Below are 23,699 nucleotides of genomic sequence, written 5' to 3'. Positions count from 1 at the left end.
GGCCACCCTGGTGATGGAGCGCGTGGTGGGCGGGGTGCCTGGCGGGGATGGAGGCCTGGAGGGGCCGACGGGGCAGGGGCCGGCATGGAGCCGCCTTCCCACCCGACCCCCTTTTCACGTCGCTCCCCACTTTCTCGCTCTCCTTTTCCCCGACACTGGAAAGACCGCCTGGGCGGTCCCCGCTCCCGCCTCCCCGCAGTGTCCCTGAGCAGACAGAAGTCTCCCTCCTTTCCATCCTTCGCCTCGCTTTAGTTACGAAGTGTTCTTAAGTATCACTGTTTATTAACTTATTATATTCTAAAAATCCTTAGTTTTTAAAAGTATGTCAGTTATTACTGTAAGTCAGATTCCTAAGATGGAATATTTCATGTTACTTAAAAAATTTAACGAGAACACTTTTTAATATGTTACTGATAGTTTTTTCTTTCAGTGAGTATGACATTACTCTGTCTCCTCGTTGACCAAAAATCTCAATGTTCTTCTGATCATCATTTTGAACTTTATAACCATTTTATCATACTAAAGATGTGGAAAATATAGGAGATTTGGGTTCAATATATATTCATTAATTCAGTCAGGCCCCAAGGATTCAAAGATGAATAGTGCATAGTCACTGCCCACCGACATATAAGCATAGTATGTAATAAAATATATAATAAGAGAAAGATATAAATAATATAGTGCGGTAAGTATTATAATCAGTGTGTGCTGAAGGTAGGTAAGTGATACAAAGCATAGGTAACATTTGTTGGCGTGGCCCAGTGAAGACTTGTTAGGGGAGATGACATAATCTATGTTTAATAGGTGACTAAACACTAATAAGTAATAAAACACTGATAAATAATAGTCCTATCCTGTGGGTTCTATAATTCTATTATTGTGACTTCCCTGGAGGTCCAGTGGCTAGGACTGTGCTTTCCCTGCCTAGGGCTTGAGCTCACTCCCTGGTCAGGAAACTAAGATCCCGTAAATTGCATGGTGCATCCAAAAGGAAAAAACAAATATATTTTATTTAAACATAAGATAGGCAGAAACTTAGACATTTGGAAATGCAGCTTAATTATATGAGCTTATATGGTACATGCTAATTGCCAAGCAAATGACATAGTAACTAGCATTTATTGATCTATTTCACTGCTGCTAAGTTACTTCAGTCGTGTCCGACTCTGTGTGACCCCATAGACGGCAGCCCACCAGGCTCCGCCATTCCTGGGATTCTCCAGGCAAGAACACTGGAGTGGGTTGCCATTTCCTTCTCCAATGCATGAAAGTGAAAAGTGAAAGTGAAGTCGCTCAGTTGTGTCCGACCCTCAGCGACCCCATGGACTGCAGCCCACCAGGCTCCTCCGTCCATGGATTTTCCAGGCAAGAGTACTGGAGTGGGGTGCCATTGCCTTCTCCGATCTATTTCACTACACAACTACATACCTGATTACAAGTAATCCTGACTCAACTCTCTGAGATAGTGATAGTAAGGCCATTTTACAGATAAAGGCACTTGAGATTTGCATAGGTCAAATAACCTGAACGTCACACAGCTAAAATATGGTGGAGCCAGGGTATCTGCTTTGACAGACCAACTATAGAGACAGTATTCTTAATCATTGAAAATGAACATTAGGAACCCAAATAAGAAGCAACAGCTTGCCTATTGAGAGCATTTAGAGAAGAGTTATAAACTAGACACATGATGGGTATCCTGATGGGTATATTCCAGGCGGGGATAGTGGTATAAGTAAGCGTTTGGTGGGCAGTTTAAGTAAACAGGAGTATGGTTGAGTAGTCAGTTTTTGTAGGAGCATCAAGGAAGATCAGGTTGGAATCTGAAGACAGGATGGAAGCTATTTGAAAAAGAATCATGAAAATGAGTAATATGTGATAGAAAACTATAGAGGTTATGAGAGCAAGGGAGAGATATGGGAGTCAGTGTAACATAATGGTTAAGTTCTTGAGTTTCTAGTTTTGTTGATGTTTAGCATGTAAGCTGACTACTCATAGGTTCCTTATCTATAAAATGATAATACTAATAATATCTGTCTCACAGAGATTAATTTGTAAAGCCTGACTTATATACTACGCATTGAGCAAATGTTACATGTAATTATTGTTGATGTGTTTTAGTAAATTTAATCTGATAATAGTGCCTAGAAGTCTAGGCCTAAGCATTAGGCCATTAGTTCAGAAATGCTTGAAACGTAGTTGTAGCAGGTAAATACAAAAGAAGGGACAAATACTAGGAATATTTTAGATGAATATCAGTATGTCAAGTATATATGGCTTTTTAAAAATACTTGGTTTTTAATGGTGTTTCATAATCATGAGTTCATTGTTATAGTAGCAATTAATAACTGACAACTGAATGTACCTACAATTTACAAAGCCACTAGGACATGTTAATTGAATTTTATTCTCAAACCATTCTGTGAGATACTGTTACTTCCATTTTATTAAGGCCCATAGAGATGAAGTAATTCATTGAAGATCACACAAGTTAATAAATGAAGTAATTGAAAACTTGCCTTTTCATACATTTATTCTGATTTTTTCCTGTTTATTACCCTATTATGACAAGAACTGATGTTCTATCACTGGAAACAGTATGAAGAACTGTTATTAATACTTGAAAGAGTTAATATCTTTTTTTAAGTATCTGCCTTAATATCAAGAAATAACCGGGGCATGAAAGGGGAGAGACAAGTTCAGAGTCTACTAGTTATCTAATTTATATTTAAACCCAGTAATATTTGAATATAATCTGCTTAGTAGATCAGAATATTAAGTGGCTATGATTTGCCTTTTAAAAAAATCTTTATAGAAAAAATGAAAGTAAACTTTTGATTTTCTGCACAAATCATATTAGCCATTTACTATACTTTGGGTAATTGTAAAATATTTTACAGTAGAGTTATCTCTTACGTGTTTTAAAATAGTATTGATCATGAAACTTTTTGAAATTTACCATCAGGCCAATGGTAGCAGAGTCTACATAGAACTATGCTTCGTGGTGTTCTGGGAAAAACCTTTCGACTTGTTGGCTATACTATTCAGTATGGCTGCATAGCTCATTGTGCTTTTGAATACGTTGGTGGTGTTCTCGTGGTAAGTGCTCACATTCAAGAAAATAATCATATAAAATATGTTATTTTTTTAAATTGAAGGAAGAGTGTTTGTTTGCATTGGCACTGATGTAAAACAGAAGAACTGTAACTTTAAATGTGGTCCTGTATTGTCTTTCAGGGACACAAAAGCCCCTATTAATCTAATGAAATATTAGTTTTTACCATTGTTGAATATTACTGCACTCCAGGACGTGTTTGATATTTTATGTTTATTAACTCATTTAATCTCTTACACTCTGTGAGATACGTATTATTGTTATTTAGTTGCTAAGCTGTGTCCAACTCTTGTGACCCCATGGATTGTAGCCCACCAGGCTCCTCCATCCATGGGATTTCCCAGGCAGAAATATTAGAGTGGGTTGCCATTTCCTTGTTCAGAGGATCTTCCTGACCAAGGGACTGAGTCCGCATCTCCTGTGTTGCAAGCGAATTGTTTACCACTGAGCCACCAGGGAAGCCCCTGAACTACTTATTAGAAATCTACTAATACTATGTACATGAGAAAGCTGAGGCTCAGAAAGCTCAAGTAACTTTCTATAGGTCCCGCAATTCCAAGTAGACTTGGAATTTCAGCACATATTGCTCTGATTTTCAAAAATCCTACTTTTTAATTTCTGTGAAGAATGTCAATAACTGTTACTAAAACAAATGATTTATTCTGCCTTGTGTCAAAATTAAAATGATAAGGCTGTCCTTTTCCCAATGTATTTTCTTAATATTGCATCATAAATCTATCAGCCATGACAGTACTCACCTTTTGTCATATACATGAAATAGTAAATTGGTTGATTGTTTGGTCAGTGAGTTTTGCTATTGGTGTTGCTATGTTTACAGGTTTACCCTAAAGAGATTTATAGTCGTATAATCTCAAGTTGGAATAATTCTAATAACTATATTTAGGCAAATAAATATATCTAACTGAAATTCCCCTTTGATTTTTTTTTATTAATCTATACTGGTGCTTCCAGTAGACTACAGAAATAGCAAAAAACTTTCATTGTGGTCTTTTTTTCTGCCTGAGTAGGAGGTTTTGAGTAAAAAGTTTTATTTACATACAACTGAATTGAGTAAAGACTGTTGTATTTATATTTTTTAGATTATAATGATAATATACTACAGTTTTGAGGTATAAGTTCAGTTCAGTCACTCGGTCTTGTCCAACTCTTGGCAACACAGGGACTGCAGCACGCCAGGCTTCCCTGTCCATCACCAACTCCCTGTGCATATGTACCTCATACCTGTTTTGAGGTATATATGAAGATTATTGTTTTAAGACACACTAACATGAAAGTTTTTAAAGTGCATCTCATTATGCCAGTATTTTTCAGTAGAAAATGTAAGTTGCAGCCCCCCAGAATGAATAAACTATTCTCTGGAAGAGAATGAAAGACACCAGTTAGTTGAAAATAGTATGATACCACTTGCTAAATTACTGTCATGGGCTTCTGGATGATATTTGGTCATAGCAAGAAGAAAAAAGTCATTAACTGTTCATTCAATAAGTGTGTGTTGAGTATCAAGTTTATGCTAAGCACTGTTCTTGATCTTGATTAGCAATTGGGAACTTAAGAGACAGTCACTGCCCTCAAAGCACTTAAATTTTACAAGATGGCCAAAATTTGGAACCAGAGGTAATGTTATTCATCTTTTATAATATAATATTAATAGACCATTTAAAATATATTTTGCCTGTGTTTCCAGATTTGCTGGCTTCTCTGTAGAGTTGAACTTCTCGGCGCTACCAGCTTATTATAAATCATTCTCCAAGTTTAAAGAACATTTGCTTGATTTTCTTTTAAGCCTGATCAGATATTTATATTTTAAAAGGTTTTCAAGTTAAATATAAAAATTACCTCTCTTTCAGTGTTCTGGACCATCAATGGAGCCTACAATTCAAAATTCAGATATTGTCTTTGCAGAAAATCTTAGTCGACATTTTTATGGTATCCAAAGGTAAATTTCTGTCACAAATATATTAAATTCATGGTGAAAACACACATATATATTGTGTCTTTTCTGCAGTTTCTTAACATTAGCTTTAAAAACTCTTCTGTAAATAACCAAATTAATGACCAACTGGATGAAATTTTTACTCAAATTTTTTCTCTCACTGAGAAATTCTAATAGTCTCTCTAAACATGCAGTCTCTTGGATCGTTTAAGGAACTAGAGACTTAGGAGCCAGTTACATATTCAAATCTTAGTGATTTGATTTCTTAATTTTCAATATAATCCTGCATTTCTATTGGTGACTGTCTTAATCTCTGTAGTCTGTGATGAGCAGTTGATGACTTTTAGACTATATAGCACTGTATATAGCTGGGAGCCAGGAATCCTATCTATTATGAGTTTTCTGATTAATTATATTAAGTTACAAAATTCCTTGGCAAATATTATTGGCCACTAAATCTTTTAAAATCCTGTTCTAAATGGTGTTTCCAATCCTTAAGATATTATTTATTCTACTTAACTCCTAGAGTGTTATTCCTTCTGAATTGATGTTAAGTATTAGTCATTTAATGTAATTTCTAAAGAGAACCTCTTTGAGTCCTTAAATTTTGGGGTCCATTAGTTTTTCATAACTCTTAAAAAGTCAATCTGTATTATATTTCATCTTGAGAAAATATAAATTTTACTCACTTGAGCTGTTATTTATCTTATGGCCTAAGTAGGTTTAGGCTTTCCTCATTCATTATTGACCTTTTCTATAGTGTATTCCACATTACTGGAAAATCACTAAGAACAGTGTAAAACTATTCTTTGCATTTATTGATCTTCCGCCATCTTAGATTCTGTAGATAGAAACTCTCTTCCTCAAGCATTATGGTCTAGCTTGGGCCTTAGGTAATTCTTCAGATCTTTTATCCCGAACAACTTCAGGATGCCTAATTGATAGATATGGGGGTAATAAAATAAAGTTTATATAACAGGTTATATTCTCACTTCCTTTTCTTTTTACCTTGTATCAAAATAACTTATTACAGTCTTTGGATTAACTGGAGACCTAGGTTCACTACAATGTGAAGACAAGCGTCTGTTTTCCATGCTGATCACGTAATTCACAATCTTTAAGCATCCTTAACAAGAAGCTGGATTCATTGGCTACATAGTTTCTGAATGAATACTTCAATATTGTCTGTTTTGGAGGGGATACTCTGGAGTCAGATGGATAATATAAATAACTATATTTAGTAAATAAGATTTTTTTGAAAGTTTCATTTTGTATTCTGTTCATTCAGGGAACCCATTAGCTGGAAAGACAGCTCAAAATTTGGCATTTATATGAGACATAACAAAGTAACTTTTACAACCAAGGTAGTCAGTTGGTAACTCTACTTTAAAAATATTACTATACTGAATATTTTTTTCATTAATCTGCAGCACAGAACTCTGAGATTTCAGAGGAATCTCTGACACCTGACAAGAGATACTCTTGCTAGCTGCCTGTTTCTAAAGACAGAATAGCCATCCATTTAGGGAAGATAAAAGTCTGCATATCTGGTATCTAAAACACATGGATTTTTCAGTCCAGTGGACAGAACTTTCATGCTCGAGACAGTCATCCCTTATTACTACGTACTCTTTGAACAGTCAATGAGCACCTCATTTATAAGATGTGCTCTACCCTATAGAGAATGTTAGGTTGAGTAAGAGGTTGATCCTTCATCTCAAAAGCTTATAATCTATTAGAATAATAAGGATGATTATAAATGATATAGGAAAATTTGAATCTTAGTTAAGTTTATTTTAAAATGCTATTTGAAAGAGTTGAGAGTTCTAGGTTATCTTTTTTGATCTAAGTTCTTTGCCTATAATATCTAGTTAGACCACTGGAAGTTCAGTCTACAGTAATAATGCTTTCTATAAAAAAACTTTGACTAAATTAGGATTTTTTATGTTGCCATTCAAATGCAGTTTGTTTTGAGGATCATACTGATTTTTTTGTTAACAAACTTAAGCTGAATAAGACTCCCACGGAGAACATTTCTTTCCCCAAAGCTAGCCATAATCAACTTTATAGTATGTTACATATGTTACAATGTTTGCAAATTTCTTCATCTGAACAGTTCTGCTGCCATAGTTCCAGTTGGTTGAAAAGAGATGCTTTATCCCATTTTCAAACAAGTGTAAGCCTTATATTGCACTCCAAATTATAGAGTTTAGTGTTTTAATAGCATTCAGCTCTTATTAAGAATAGCCTGAAGAAATGACTATTCTGAATACTGTTGTAATTTCTGTAAAATTTCTGATAAAGATGCTATGTTTACTTTCCTTACATACATATCTTTTCCTGTGATTAGTTGTTAAGAAAAATTTTGTCATATTTTTCAAACTAAACCTTATTTTATTAGTTAATGATTGGCAGATGATAAACATAATTTCTTTTTTAACTTGACTACCAAAAAGCTTCAGACTCAATATAATACTTACATATAGAAATAACTAGGTTTCTAATTTAACCATCATCATTTATTTTTATGACTTTTGATTTTGATATATGTATCTTTTATCATAAGCAGCATCAGATTATTTTAAGAACCTGGTAGAGACAATAAGTAAATATATTAAATCCTTTCAAGTGTGAGCAACAGAATTCATTTCATGCTCATTTCATGCAGAAATAGTGTTGTATTCTTTTTGGTTGGGACATTAGTCCTGTATTTTTGTCTCCTTCCTTTCCAATTTTAAGTATCTTACTTAGTCTTCTAATACATGCAAATTGTTACTTATTCCAGGAATCATCTCTTCCATATGTAACCCTGTCCATATTGGTTTTATATGTATGATATGCCAGTTTATTTTTTGTATCTTATGTTTAGACAGCTTTTAGTATTTTTTCTGGCTAAGTCTTCTGAAAATTTTTCTTCAAATATAAGTCCTTTTGACTGTACTGTGAACTATCTAGGTTTATATAATTTACATGCTGCGATTTCTCAGTTCTTTAAGCTCTAGAGAAACATAGATGATGTCTCTACCTTTATATATGCTGTAGAGTCAGTCAGTGTTACAGGCAGGGCAGTAAAATTTGCTTGGTTAGTCTGGTGATATTTACATGAATTGCTTTTTTATAGTTTTGGTTCTAAAAATTTAGACACAGAAGTAACAGACTAAGTACAGTGCAAGAAGGTAATTCTCGTGAAATTGTCAAAAATTTTAGAATCTTCTAATAGTTTTTCCATCACTCTCATTTTTGGATTCTGACCCATAAACTTAGTCTCTAGGTTCTCAAAGCTGGTAAATGTATGGGAGGGTTAGTATGTGAGAGGATAAAGGGTGTGGCTTTAAGTTGCTTTATAAAAGTATTGTAGCAGTGTCATGCATGTGTTTATGTTTAATAATAACACTGACTTTCTTTGACTTTTTCCCCTCAGAGGTGACATTGTGGTTGCAAAAAGCCCGAGTGATCCAAAATCAAATATTTGTAAAAGAGTAATTGGTTTGGAAGGAGACAAAATTCTCACCAGTAGTCCAGCAGGTTTCTTTAAAAGCCATAGTTATGTAAGTAACATTTCAATTATGTTATTCATTGGTATCACAGTTGATTAACGTTAACTGAACACACTGACAAATGAAAATAACTTATTCATGTTTGAATATAAATTAAAATGATGTATTCAGTAGGATAAGAATATGTAAGTGTATGTTTGTATCACAAACAACATGACCGTTATAATTTATGTATTTTATTTCCTTTTAAAGCCCCATACAAACATCTCAGTATTAGTTGTTGAAGGCAGGATTCACCAGCGGTGTCAAAATATTGGGCAAAGGTTTGAGGGAAAATTGTAGATTTGCATAGTCTCAAAGTATCTCTCCCAAGGTATTTTTCCAAAGGGAGAAATAGTAACTTTGTGGAGGAGAAACCTGGCAGACACTACCTTAACTGAGTGCTCAAGGTTCGCTTCACCAGTGATAAGACATGCCAACATAATGTAGCCCCTGAATTGAAGCACTGAGAAGGGCACATCACTTTTGTGGTATTCGTCTAACAAGAAATTACAGCCCCAGTCTAATCATGAGAAAACAACAGACAAACCATAATTGAGGGTCATCCTGCAACATAACTGACCAATACTCTTCAAAAGTGTCAAAGTCTTTAAAAAAGGAAAGTCAGGGATTGTCGTAGATTGGAGGAGACGAAGGAGATGTGACAACTAAATGCAATCTGGAATTCTGGCTTAGTTTTTCCACTGGCTTGATAATGAAAAATTTGGTAAAATCAAATGTAGTCATATAGTTTTTTTTTTTTATCCTGTTTAAATGTTCAGAATAGATATTTTGTATACTTTTGGTGTAGTCAACTTACCAACCCAGTTAGGAAAAAAGAGCAGACGCAGTAGAGTGGAAGAGTGAAGAGCATGTAACGTGTCAGCCCCCTCCACCAATCACATGCCTGCTGAGACAGAACGTGTAGCTGTGGTGGGGCAGGGCAAGGAGGGCCTTCTGTTTACTCAGCATATGCTGTTCTTACTTTAACTATAAATTTATTTTCTACTTTTGTTTAAATGTTCTGTGTCACTATCAGTTTATTAATAGAACTGTTATATCTATTAAGTAACTTTATCTTCATCCCCAATGTAAACATATAATTAGGAGTTGAATTGTCTTCATCATTGTATATTTATTTTTACCTGTAATAGCCTCTGTTGCCCTATTAAGTAAGTTTGATCAATAGACTATTAAATAATCAACCTATTATTTATTTACTTTCCTTAATAGACTATGGTTCAGCTGTGCAAATGTTTATTACACTTTTGATGTTTATTACTCCAGTGCTAAACATCCTAGGAATCAATAGCTGATGGTGATCCTAATGTTAAAGTTGAAAATGTAGTATCAGGTAACAAATCAGTATTTTTCTGTGGTCTTCATCATGGATACTTATCTTTTTGTTTTTCTAATATGTTAGTTATTTATATAATTATTTCACCATCACATGACTGTTATCATTTCATGAAGCAGTCTAGTCACCTCTAAGTTGCTTTAGCAACAAGCATATACTTGAGGCCAGAATTCAGTTCAGTTCAGTTGCTCAGTCCCGTCCAACTCTTTGCAACACCATGGACTGCAGCATGCCAGGCTTCCTTGTCCATCACCAACTCCCGAAGCTTGCTCAAACTCGTGTCCATTGAGTCAGTGATGCCATCCAACCGTCTTATCCTCTGTCATCCCCTTCTCCTCCTGCCTTCAATCTTTCCCAGCATCTGAGGCCAGAATTATCAACAGACAAATGACAAAACATATAAAGGATAACAAAACATATAAATTTCTGGGTACTTGTGTGCAGTTGTACTTTATACAGTGTGCACACTGCTGTTGTTGTTTTCTTCTGAAATTATTAGAAGAGGAATGTTAGGATGAAAGGATTTGTATAAAATCTCTGCTTAGTAATCAGAAAAAATAACCAGGGGACTATAAGATGTATTTTTTTACATATGTATAAATATTCTTTCAAGGAAAACATCCTTTGGATTTTTATGTTGGATGAGAGTATAAGTTAGGGGCACTGCTGTTTTGTTCCAGATGTATTCCATTCACTTTGGTGTGCATGTTATAAACGTACAAACAACTGTGATAATTTTGGTCAACACTTAGCGTGTATTTACTTTGTACCAGAATAAGTACAGGGTAAGTGTTGAAACTCTTTCAAGGATTAGTTTATTTAATCATCACGACAGTAACCCAGTACAGGTAGTTAGTAGTGGCATTTAAGAGACAGGAAAACTGAACAACAGGGAGGTTAAATAAATTGCTCAATTTCAAACAGTTAATAAGATAAACAGTTGGAATTCAAACACAGATAGCCTGGGTCTATTGAAAAATTTGTATTTTTTTACTATGCCAGTACTACTTCTCCCCAAGTATCCTCCACTTACTATTCTTACTTTTGCTCCCATCTCCTCAAATTGTACTTCGCTTACAATGTATTTGTCTTAAACATTTTTAAAAAGAAAGGCAGCTATTTCTGATCAGGGCTAGTATTAGTTCTAAAGACAAGCCAGTGATTTTTGAAGGCTTCCCACCTCTACCAGTTTTTCTAGGCTGAGTTTTTTAAACCATGAGAATTGTGTAGCTATTACTGAACTACTTTAGCAGATGTGTTCCATTAATCAAGGTGATTTATAACAAAAATTCATCCAAGTTTGGAGCACTCTGGAGCGATATCCAAACTGTTTGCAATCTGCCCTTCTAGAGTGTTCCCTTTTCCAGCTACCTCAGAAGCAGACTGGTGCTGTATTTTATGAAAGGGGTTTCTTTCCCATATCTGTGCACCCTTTCAGAAAAATATTTGTTGTTTATAAGTTATGAAGACAATGCTATTCAGATCTTGATTGAGCTCCATAATAAGGATGATGTATATTAAATATGTTTTGAATTTCAGGCCAAAAAAAAACCGACAACAACATTCTTTTAAGTAGGTGCTTCAGAAAGCAAAACACCAAAATTTTCATTTGGAACCTAGAATATAGAGTTTAGCGTATCAAAGAATTAGCATTGTTTTTAAGTTGGTGAAAAAGAACATAGACAGTTAAGTGATGTGAAGCTGTTTTATTCATTCCAGAGTTCCAAAAGTCCATATGGCAAGCAGTAAAGATGATTTATTTTTTACAGTAAGCATTTGGAAACTAAGCAGTCCTTATCAAGGTGTTACTGCAGTGGTTTTGCTTTTTTTCCTGATATTGAGGCTAGTAATTTTTTCCCTTGAGTTATGTGCTGAGCATTGGTACTAGGAAATGAACTTAATTTGTGGCTCTCAAAAGAAACAAATTTTACTCAGCTCAAACATCTTGAATAACTTGCCTTTCTATACTACAGGAATTCCTCAGTTAGCTGCTAGAAGCCACTAATTTGCCAAAAATAATTTAATTGGAAGAAGCATTTAGCAGGTAGGAAATGCATTAAATGAACTAGCATTCTTCTGTTGATCAGCACAGCAGGTGATTTAACACAGACTCCACTCGCCTAAGGAATATAGGGCCAAGACTCAGGAAATATGGTAAAATTTTGTTATAAAGCTAATAAACACAGAAAAACACTTTATACTCTTTCTCAGGATAACATTGTGATAGTTCAAAGCTGTGATTTTAATTCATAGTGTAACTGTGTTACAGTTAGGCATTTTGAAATATAGTAAGTTTGTATCAGCAAACAATCCTGCTATAAAACCTCCCATCCAAACAAACAGACCTTTTGGGCACCATAACCTGCTTTAGGAAAGAGTTGTGCATACTTACTGACTCCCCTGTGAACTTTATATTCTCTTTTGAACTCATTCCACTTAGACTTTGATCCCTGGGAATTCACTGGAACAGTTCTCATGAATGATCTGTTGTTGATCCAGTGGTCAACTTTCAGTCCTCCTTCCCTTTGACCTACTGTTAGTATTTAAAGTAGTTGTTCTTCAGGCCTGGTTTCACTTAGTTTGAAGAATACCACTGTCTTCAGGTTTTCTCCTTTTTCTGCTTCTTCCGAGTGTCCTTTGTTGATTCCTCCAAATATTGGAGTAACTAAGGGTTTGTATTTTAAACTTATTTTGTTTATATACGCACACATAAGGTGACCTAATCCTGTCTTGAAGGTTTGAATACTGTCTAATTTAAGTTCTAAATTTATATCAACCACAGATTCTTTCCTGAACTCCAGAATCATATATCTAATAGTCTGTCTAATATTTTCCTCTTGAACTTAGTATGTCGAAAACTAAACTCCTGATTTTCCTTCCACAACTGGATCCTCCCTCACATATTCCCAGTCACCGAAAGGCGACTCCATTCTTCTTCTCACTCAAGTCATGAACCTTGGAGTCATCCTTGCCTCTCTTCCTCTTTCATCCTCTCATCCAATCTATTAGCAAATCATGATGATTATATCTTGGTTTGAAATTAGGAAAGGAGTATGTCAAGGCTGTATATTGTCAACCTGCTTACTTAACTTTTATGCAGAGTACCTCATGGAAAATGCCAGGCTGGACGAAGCATAAGCTGGAATCACGATTGCTGGGAAAAATATCAATAACCTCAGATATGCAGATGGCACCACCCTTATGGCAGAAAGCAGAGAAGAACTAAAGAGCCTCTTGATGAAAGTGAAAGAGGAGAGTGAAAAGCTGGCTTAAAACTCAACATTCAAAATGACATCTGGTCCCATCACTTCATGGCAAATAGATGGGGAAACAATGGAAACAGTGACAGACTTTATTTTCATGGGCTCCAAAATCACTGCAGATGGTGACTGCAGCCTTGAAATTAAAAGACACTCGCTCCTTGGAAGAAAAGCTATGACCAACCTGGACAGCATATTCAAAAGCAGAGCCATTATTTTGCCAACAAAGGTCCATCTAGTCAAGGCTGTGGTTTTTCCAGTAGTCATGTATGGATGTGAGAGTTGGACGGGCCATAAGGAAAGCTGAGGACCAAAGAATTGGTGCTTTTGAACTGTGGTGTTGGAAAAAACTCTTGAGAGTCCCTTGGTCTGCAGGGAGATCAAACCAGTCAATCCTAAAGGCAATCAGTCCTGAATATTCATGGGAAGGACTGATGCTGAAGATGAAACTCCAATACTTTGGCTACCTGATGGGAAGAACTGACTCACTGGAAAAGATTGAAGACAGGAGGAAAAGGGGATGACAGAGGATGAGATGGTTGGATGGCATCACCGAACTTGATGGACATGAGTTTGAGCAAGCTCCGGGAGTTGGTGATGGACAGGGAAGCCTGGCGTGCTTTAGTCCATGAGGTTGCAAAGAGTCAGACATGACTGAGCGTCTGAGCTGAACTGAACCAATATCTTGTAAAGTAGAATTCGACCACACGTTGCCACCATCACCACTACATCCTGGTGCAAGACAAATTTATCTTACTCTTGTTTTCTTGTAATAACTTCTGATCTTCTCTTTCTGTTTTTATCTTTCCCAACTTTTTGCGTCCCTACTATTCACATAGTAGCTGAAATCATCCTTTTTAATAATGATGCTTTTTAATAGAAATAATGTTACACTCTTCTGCCCAAAAAGCCCAGTAGCTCCCCATCTCATAATAAAAGCCATGGTCCTTTTGATAGCCTAGAAGACCCACACCCTTCATGCTTCTTGTTCTTGTAGTTAAGGTTTTATTGGAACGCAGGCACACTCATTCATTTCTGTATCGTCTGGGACTCTCACTAAAACAGCAGAATTGAGTTGTTGTAACAGAGACTCTATGGCCTGCAAAGCTTGGGCTCTTCACTGTCTGGTGTTTTACAGAAACATTTGCTGACCCTTGCTCTAGAATATAAGATTCTTAATGGCAGGGATTTGTTTTCATCTCAGTTAATTCCCCAACTCCTAATCTTCTATTTGGCATCTGGTAGATACTTTAAAAATACTTGAAGTTTAGACAAATGTCCATATAACTAGAGTCTGACGGCGTTTCTTTTAGTTTCTGTTCTACTCAGTTTCTTCTTCTGGTTTCTCCTGCAGACTTGCTCTGGAGTAAAGTGCATGATGTTCTCTTTTTCAGTGATATAGATGTTCCCGTACTTCAACACATTGTATGCTAATACTGAATTGGCCAATCTGGGTTCATCCTAGTCTTCATAGAATACTTGAAAACTCCACTTACTTCCATGGTAGGGCTACTTGACCAACTTGCATAATTGCAGGTGAAAGTTGTAGAAAATACTGGAATGCCCCTGTTACTTTGTGCCAGGATAGCATTATGCTGATTAAATGTTTATTTCCCTAAGTGACTTCTGTTTGATAGATTTTAGTCCTTTTATTAGAGCAGACTAAAAATCTACCTGCCTCTGAATGACTTAGTTTGGAGTACTCTGAATTTGGTCTTGTCTAACTCTTCTAAAGGAATGGTGGAACCTGAGGTACCTTGGACTTACTACCTTACTCTCATTTTGAGGGAAGATATAATTTCCCAGAAATGGTATGGCAGTTTTGTTACTATAAAGGCTAAAGTTGCCTTTGCAACATGTAGTACCCACTAATTAAGTGGTGTGGTAAAGAGAGTTTTCTACATTTCAGTAGAAATGATGTGCTTTTGGACATATTTAACTACTCTGCAGATATTTTGTCCTTTTGATCCTTATATTGGTTGGCAGCTTAAGGATGGATAAGTTATTACTGGAAGTTGGTAAACTTTCCTTTAAGTGTAAACTGCTTTCCAGTGGTTGGTTGTTATAAAATGAAGACTCTCTTTTTCTAAATGTTTCAAATAATTAAAACTCTATTTATTGAATTTCAGTTTTTCAGCCATAGCGGCCACTCTGTATTGGAAACGAGCATGGTAGTAGAAATATGATTATGGAGATTTCAGTATTTTCCTATAGTTAAAACATGGCAGTCTTCTGCTACTGTTAAAAAAAACATCTGTACTTATTAGAAAATTTTCTTTTACTTTAATTTTTGACCTATCAAAGATCCAGTTATATAAAGCTTTTTGGTTCTCGATAACATGGATTCCAGTGTCATACACAAGAGGTGAAATGTTCATAAAATCCTGGTTTGTTACCACAGTAGAGTAGGTGGATGAGAAATGTAGTATTTTGTCTCCTGATCCTGCCAACTACGCCACTTGTCTCACTCTGTATCACTGTGCGCACTGTTCTTTAAACCCAGGGTAGGCGAGGAGGGAGCTAAGAGCCTGGAAGAAGACTGGAGAAGCCACAGGAACTGCAGACACGTTTATTCTCTCCTGGCTGACAGAGCAGCCATAGCACCAGCCAAAACATAACCATAACGCAGTCCACCAGGGCGTTCCAGGTGAAGCTTGTACGTGCTTACACACCAACAGTAGCCTGTGGACTACCGAGTACCTCCTGATGAGCATGCACAAAGCTATCAGTGATCTCAGCTGTTACAAAATCTTTATTTACAAAACTTGGGGCAAGAGCGCCTGACCATGCCATCTTGGCTACTTTGCTTTTGCCCTACATATTTCTTACATTTTTCTTTTGTATTATAGAGTATCTTAGTAACAGTATACTTTATTGTAACTTATTTATAACATTTTATAACAATTTGTAACATTTTATACCTTTATAACCTTGTTATTGGCAGAAATGTAAGAAATAGTTTTACATTTCAAAAAGAACTGATTAAATATTCTAAGCATGCTCTGGTCTATAGTGTTCTTAAAAAGAAAACTTTGAAATGGGATAAGATGCTGGTAAAAAGCTTTTTTACTGTATACTGAGAAGTATTTATATAAAATTGCAAGCTGAAAAATAATTGGACAACATTAGAAAATGGGCACTTTATAAACACTGATAAATCCCAATGTGTCCTGTGTATTTAGGTTATAGTCCACATCTTTGAATATCCTAATGCTGTTTTTCTGTTTGTTTAAATGTCATTTACTTTAGCTAAAAGTCACAACCATATGGTCTTCTATTGCCACTTGTATTATAAACAGCAAAAGTACTTCTTTGTAGGGAGAGGACTCCTCAGATTGAAAGGGCTTATTTATTATAAGCTGCTGATACACTGAATCCTTATGTCATTTAAATAGAAGAACTACCTAATAATGTCACTTATTACAACTAGGATATCTAAACAAGGGACTTGCTTTTTGCAGACTATAGTGATAAAAACCTGTGCTTCACATCCATTTCTCAGCAACGGCTCCCAGGGTAATCAATCATGGCATACTGCTAATGCCTTGATTGCAGCTGATGCAGAGGAAATTTGTTTACTTTTTTGCTAAGTGAAGTTCACTGCGGAGATGACGTGACTTTTTCATCCTATAGCTAACACAACTGTGAAGATAAATTTGACTTAGTGTTTACAATTCTGAGGTGTTTTTCTTCTGATGTTAACACTAAAGAATCATCTTTGAGGCCCTCAGTACTTAAGCATTTTCTGATGTGTTCCCTGAACATTTTCAGAATATTTTGATCTTAGCTTAACGATAATATGTAGTTTATAAAATATTATTTTACAGAACTGTATTTTATCTTAATATGTGTTTGAATATGTATGTATATGTATTTGTGAAAATCGACATTTCTGTTGAAACAGTAGCAACTCTTCCTGAAACTAGCATGTTTTGCTCACCTGAAAATATTTTAACCACTCAGAACTGGAAAGTCAGTGCCATTGGTGGGATTCTGGGGAGGCATTTATGCAATTCAGTAAAATGCCGTATTACGTGTAGTTTTATCTACATGTTATATGAGACCTGTATATACTTAGGCTGCTTAAAAGTAATTGGGAAAAATTACTGAGCATGAAATTGTAACGCTACTGTTCAACGTCAGCATCTAGACAGACTCGCACTCTGATAGTAGTAAAGAGAATGTGTTCTGAGTGGCTTCTGGAAAGCTGCCGTTGACCAGGTGGAACATAGTCAGATGTCTTCTGAAATAAACAACTGAATGAAATTCTTCTCTTAGCACTTTGGGTAATTAAAATCCTACAGGTTTCTGTGACCCACTTAATCTATAAAAACATTCTCCATCTACCAGTCTTTACCTAAAATAAGAATGGAAAAGAGGAATTATGGATTTAAAAGCAAGTATGCATGTTATAAAACAGTTGAAGATAGTAGATTAGCTGGAAAATACTGACATTACAAGCCATGATACTGCTCACCTAGATATCTGACTGTACTTTCCTCCTGGATTGGAATTTTCGTAACTATTTTAAGCAAATGTCAGAATTGTTTAGTTTGGCATAGCTGGTTTACATCCCTACTGTTAATACACATACAGAGCCAACAGGGAAGGGAAACAAAGTACTTAAGACCATAGGGTGAGTAACTTAAAATTCTAAGATTGTAACTCAAGATTCTGATCTACTTCCTGTACATTGTGTGTTTAAATCTCTAAATCAGAAAGGATTAGAGAAACCTTCTGTCATCAGAAGAGACTTGAAATTTGACTTCCCTTATGTAAAGAAAGTCAGGGTAGGTCTGGGCACATAGACTGATATGGACTTCTGACCCTAACTGCAAATACACCTAACCCCAAACAAATCCCAGCACCAGGCGGCGTCTTTAATGAGACTGTGCCTCAGGAGCAGGGGAAACCACTGGACTTAGGAGGACGGAGAGAAGACTTCAGCAAAAGGCCTTTAGGAGGCTACCAGGGCGGGCACATTTGCCAGACAATAACTTCACAATTTTCCTATTATTTATTCATGAATTCACTAATTCCATTAATTCCAAACATTACTGAACATTTACTTGAGGGTCTCCACCATGTTAGAGTAGGTAAGTCCCTGCCTGCTGGCTGTCCAATAGAACTTCCTGCAAAAATGGAGTAGTCTGTATCTGCACTGTCCAGTGTGGTAGCCTCTAGGTTCATGTGGCTGTTGAGTACAGGAAACATGGTTAGTGTGTCTGAGGAAATGAATTTTTAGTTTTATATAATCTGTAAGATTAAATGGTGACATATGTTACTAGTGGCTACCATGTTGAACAATACAGCTTTAAGAATTTGTAGTCAAGTTGGAGGAGCAGACAAGGAATTACAAAATGGTGTAACATGATATTCATCTACACTGGGGTAGATAGGATTACTCCAGACTTGGGAGGTCAAAGTTGAACTTCTAAAGGATAAGTGGGAGCTTGGATAAGATCCTTATCCAAGCAAGCAGCATATTTAGGTTCTAGAAGGGAGTGCAGCCCTGTGCTTTGGGCAGCTGTGAAAAATAAGTTCCTACATCTGGGACATACAGTGGCGAGGGATGACTAGCAAAAAGAGATAAAAGTGAAAAGATAATCAGGGTTGAATTCTTTGCATGTCTCAAGCAGGGGAGTTACTTTATTTTGGCCACACCGCATGGCTTGCAGAATCTTAATTCCCAGACCAGCGATTGAACCCATGCCCCTGCAGTGGAAGCACAGATTCTAACCACTGGACCACCAGGGAAGTCCTGGGAGTAACATAATCAGACTTAGTTTTTAAGAGATCACCCTGATACTAATATAGACTAATCAAGGATAGTTTAATAGAGGATGATCGCAATAGGAGAGGCCAGAGGCAGGAAGCCCAGTTAATAAATAGGCTGTAAGACATAATTGAGACAATAACATTAAGAATGGAAACCAGTAAATGTTCGGAGAAGGATTAGGAGAATGTCTAAACAGGATTGGGTGTTGGAAGAAATGCATCATCTATCTCTGTTGTTAGAGCCAAAAACTTGGGTCAGTTTTGGAGTACTCTGGAAGCCTGTGTAATAGGCTTATGGTTGAGTGTACTTAAAATGAGTACAATGGCAATGGAATTGAAGTGAGAAGAAAACAAGTGCTTTCCCAGAATGATGTCTGGGTGTTACACGATTCCCTCCTTGATGTCCACAGTATATTTTCATGATGTCTTGTTAGTCAAACAATGTTTTGATGCTTCTAGCCCCCAGAGATCAACCTTTTTAAAGATCTTTAGCTGTTCTCTTCATATCTTAACACTAACGCAGAAAAAAAAAAATCATGTGTTGTCCATCTGCCTATTTTGCAATTTTGTATTCGCAAAGCTACATGTTATTCTAAATAACTTCCAGGGTATGGGACATTAGAATTCTGTTTTTAATAAAACATAAAAAGGAGAAGAATCAAAGGAAATCATGCAGCACAACACTTTTTTAAGGCGTTAGTAATGCCAAGTTCAAGAATACTTTGAATCTTTTATTTATAGTTCCATTTCAGGTGAAAATCAGTTTTCTAGCCAATCTCTGTATGAAGCAGTTATACATTGGGGCCATAAGAAATTGAAAAGAGATACGGAGATTCATCTACAGGAATAAATCCATATAGGGATGAATTTTGACTGGGAAGAATTATTTGAAGTCCCAGGAATAATTCAGTGGGAATATTTGGTGGAAATCTATTAGCACATATTCTTTATAGTAAGCATCTGATTTACTAATTATTTAGACTTTTTCTGTGAACATGAGAAAACTCACTATTTACATATTTACCACTATGTTCTACTACTCTTTCAAATATCCTGTTTCATTAAATTAGGCTCATCTTTTGGACTATGAGAACCAGAGTGGACATCAGGCTATATTAAAATGAGAGTACTGACATAGTTTTGAAATGAGAATGTAAGGTACTTCTTTTAAATACTAATCCAAATACACAACAGGTAACCTTGTTACATATAGAACAAAAAAGAAGTCAGAGAGTGAGATAATCCATTGTCCTAAGGGGAAAAAAAAATCTACATTCCCCATTCCTCTGCCTTCTGACAAGTTGGTAGATGGTTCTTAAGAAGTAAGTGCCTCATAAGGAAGAGCTTAGGTATTTGATAGTCAATAAACATTGCTTGGAAAAGATCCCTATTAAAATATTAAAATGTTGTTCTTTGCTACATTTGGATGATTTGGTCTTAAAAACTGAATTTCATTAAATTCCATTAAATCTGTTGGCATAATTAATATGGCATCTATTCAAAATTAATGTACATTTTTAATTATAATGGATTCAATTCAAAGTCTTGGCTAGTACCAGAACTATATAATTGAATACAGTGTAAAAGAAAAAGGCCAAAAGCATAACGAAAGTGAAATTGCAAAGCACAGTTCACTTTGCAGAGAACTGGATAGACTGCATAAAAAATCAGGAATAAAGAAAGCCCGGCAGGCATCATTCATCCAGCAGCTGGAGCAAATGTTAATAACAATAGCTAATATTTAGTGAGTGCTTATTGGGTGCCAGGAACCTTATGTGTTATTTGTTTTTTAGAATATTTCTGTAAGGCATTTAACTAGTCCCAGTTTTATAGATGAGGTTTAAATAACCTGTCCAAGGTGTTTAACTAGTAAGTGGCAGACCTACAGTTTGAACTCAGCCCCAGAGATTCCTGTTTAGGCTGGATGGAGGTATTGAATACTGAAGGAGATGATGAAGGAGCTTAGCTTGCAATAGCTATGAGAATGAGCAAGTCAAGTCTTAGACTAAGCTCTAAACCTGCTCAGCAGGGAGATGCTCAGTAATGAAAGAGAACCTGTTGGTTGAAAGCATCCCTCATCATTACCCTCACCCCAGTGCTGTAGGTGTAGTCTACTAGAACTTTTGTGTAAATTCCTCTTTAGTGATAATTGGCTATGAACCTAAAGTGGCGCCATTTTTAAGTAGGGAAAGACAATAACAGCTCCTGGGAATGATGTGCGATAGGATAGTAATAAGTCAGAATTTAAATGGGGAGAAAAAGAAGCAAGACTGCATAGAAATAGTATCCATTGAAATAATCAGTGTGTTAACGTGTCACGCCTGGGCATTATACATATTAATCCCTTAGTCATGCATTTGGGAGCACTTCCCTCCCCAGATAGTCTACTCAGGGAGACAAGTATGGGCAAAAAGTTGTGGCAAGGAGAATGTCATTAAAAATAGAATCTGAGTGAAACTGTTTCTTGAGTTTTGCTTTCAAAGATACCCATCCATAACTGACACTTGGGACAGCACCATTTTACAAAATTAAAGATTAATAATGTTTTCTCAGTTTTGTGTTCTTAAAAACTTCTACGTGATTGCCTCTCAGGGGATTTAATGTTTTTCTTTTTGACATGCATGTCTTTATCGTTTTGGTGGCTTATATAGGAAGGTAAACTCCAACAATAATTTACTGATGGTGTTCCCAGTTTTGCCCTTGCATGAGTCATACAAATACTGGGCTGTGTGTGAAGTTCTTTAAAACTATATAATTAATAAATTATCTCATTTCACAAGCGTTCTCTCCACTAGTTTGTGTGCATAGCATCTTACTATGACTACAGTTTATATGCCTCTCCTTTTCCTTTTTCCAGGAAAAAAAGTCATGTAAAAAAAGGATTTCAGAAGCTTTACCCTCCCCCCCGCCCTTATTACCTTTATGATTTTTGTTTCTTCAGTAATTATTGTTTTCTTTACATTCACAGTCATTTTAGAAGAACCATTAAAGAGTCATGAACAATAATAAGGCCAGTGCATATCCTGCCTTTGCTGATTATAAATTTTTAAATATCTGGCAAACAGAGAGTTAATTAAAAATCAGTCTGTTACTAGGATTTCCTGTTTTTTGAAACTTTTGAAAGGTTGAGCATACAAATATCTTACTCTTTAGTCAGAACTTTTTCTTAATCAGTCTTTCCTTAATCAAATAATAAGTTTGATTACATTTTAGTAAATGTGTTATTTGATATTGTGGACTCTTTCATCAGATTTCACTTGAATCAAGAAAGGTAACACCTGTGGGTTGGTTCACAAAAGCTGCTTTTGTTCAATGGACACCCGCAGGCCATGAGGCAATTACATTTGTTGCTTGTACTATAAAGGAGGCACTTAACTAGACCTCAGTAAGTATAGCTGAGAACCAGAGGCTTGATTCTTTTGTCCTGCCCTGAGATTAGGTTTTATCATAGCTCAGGAGGTAAACCTCTGACGTAGAAAGGAAAAACCAAGAATGATTTAAGGGTTCTTTTAATGCTTTAAAAGTTAGCCCTAAAGCTAGCTTTATCTGAGACACTGGGAAAATTCAAAGTTGAGCAAAAATTTCTAAGTGGCATTGTAGACATATATTCCATATATTCTTACTCAGTCTTGTGCATTCATTCAAGTTGTCATGGCATATTTCCAGAAGTACAAACAGAAAAAGTAATTAGCTATTTTTAAAAGTTTTGGTTATGAGAAATGATGAACAAAGACATGGAATTAGGATTTCCACTTTTGGCCATTTGTAAAACATTTATTATAAATATGAGTTCTACTTTAATTGGGAAGTTATAATGGCTTTTTATAAATAATTTAAAATACCCGTGGAGGATTCATGTTGATGTATGGCAAAACCAGTACAATATTGTAAAGTAATTAGCCTCCAATTAAAATAAATTTATAATAAAAAAATAAAATATATTTTAATATATTTTATCTGTTAATATTTTATTATAATAATATTGCTATAGAACTTTTTTCTTACCTGGTTTGAATTTTGAACTTAGTGATAACCAATAGATTAATCCAACAGACAATAACTGTGTTTTGAGTTAGGAAATTTTTGTTCTGTTTGTTGTTTCATTCCACTCCACTCACCTGAGCAGAAAGGTCAGGTTTTAAGTTTTGGACCCACACCAAAAATGTGTTGTACTTTATATTTATTTAAATAAATAAGTTCATAGCTAGACTAATATTTCAGTTACCCAGAGGTCTAGTGACAATACTATAATTGCAGTCATTTACTTGTACTGTGCAAAGAAGCAGCGCCTGCTGTATGGATTGGAAGTTGGGTCTAATTCCACACAAGCAAAGAAAAAAAAATTGTTTTTACTTCAGTAAAGCTCTTCCTGACCCGCATTGTGATGGACAATGTTCCCTTTTTAAAAATGTACAAGTATTACTAAAATAACTAGGCATATTAAGACACATATATGTGTGTGTACATATATATGTAATTGAATTATCTAAGTAATACATGGGAGAAGGCAATGGCACCCCACTCCAGTACTCTTGCCTGGAAAATCCCATGGACACAGGAGCCTGGTGGGCTGCAGTCCATGGGATCGCTAAGAGTTGGACACGACTGAGCGACTTTACTTTCACTTTTCACTTTCATGCATTGGAGAAGGAAATGGCAACCCACTCCAGTGTCTGTCTGGAGAATCCCAGGGACGGCA

At 35.8% G+C, this 23,699-nt stretch overlaps 1 protein-coding gene across 7 annotated transcripts in view; it reads left to right on the top strand.

Annotated features, from left to right (window-relative positions):
* IMMP1L (IMP1 inner mitochondrial membrane peptidase-like (S. cerevisiae)) overlaps positions 1–23,699 on the top strand; it is a 76,206-nt gene that overhangs the window by 43,150 nt on the left and 9,357 nt on the right. For all 7 annotated transcript variants that reach the window (XR_824508.1, XM_010831806.1, XM_010831805.1 and 4 more), the window contains 3 exons: positions 2,966–3,099; positions 4,984–5,072; positions 8,491–8,617. Coding sequence is in view for 6 of the 7 variants with exons in the window: in XM_010831806.1 (XP_010830108.1) it covers positions 2,995–3,099; positions 4,984–5,072; positions 8,491–8,617 (321 nt within the window). In the remaining variant the exon portion in view is untranslated. The remainder of the gene's footprint in view (positions 1–2,965; positions 3,100–4,983; positions 5,073–8,490; positions 8,618–23,699) is intronic.

Source organism: Bison bison, unplaced genomic scaffold (genome assembly GCF_000754665.1).
Source record: "Bison bison bison isolate TAMUID 2011002044 unplaced genomic scaffold, Bison_UMD1.0 scf7180017864531, whole genome shotgun sequence".
NCBI lineage: Eukaryota > Metazoa > Chordata > Mammalia > Artiodactyla > Bovidae > Bison > Bison bison.
Note: the sequence above shows the minus strand (reverse complement) of the source record. Positions and strands in the feature narration are given on the sequence as shown.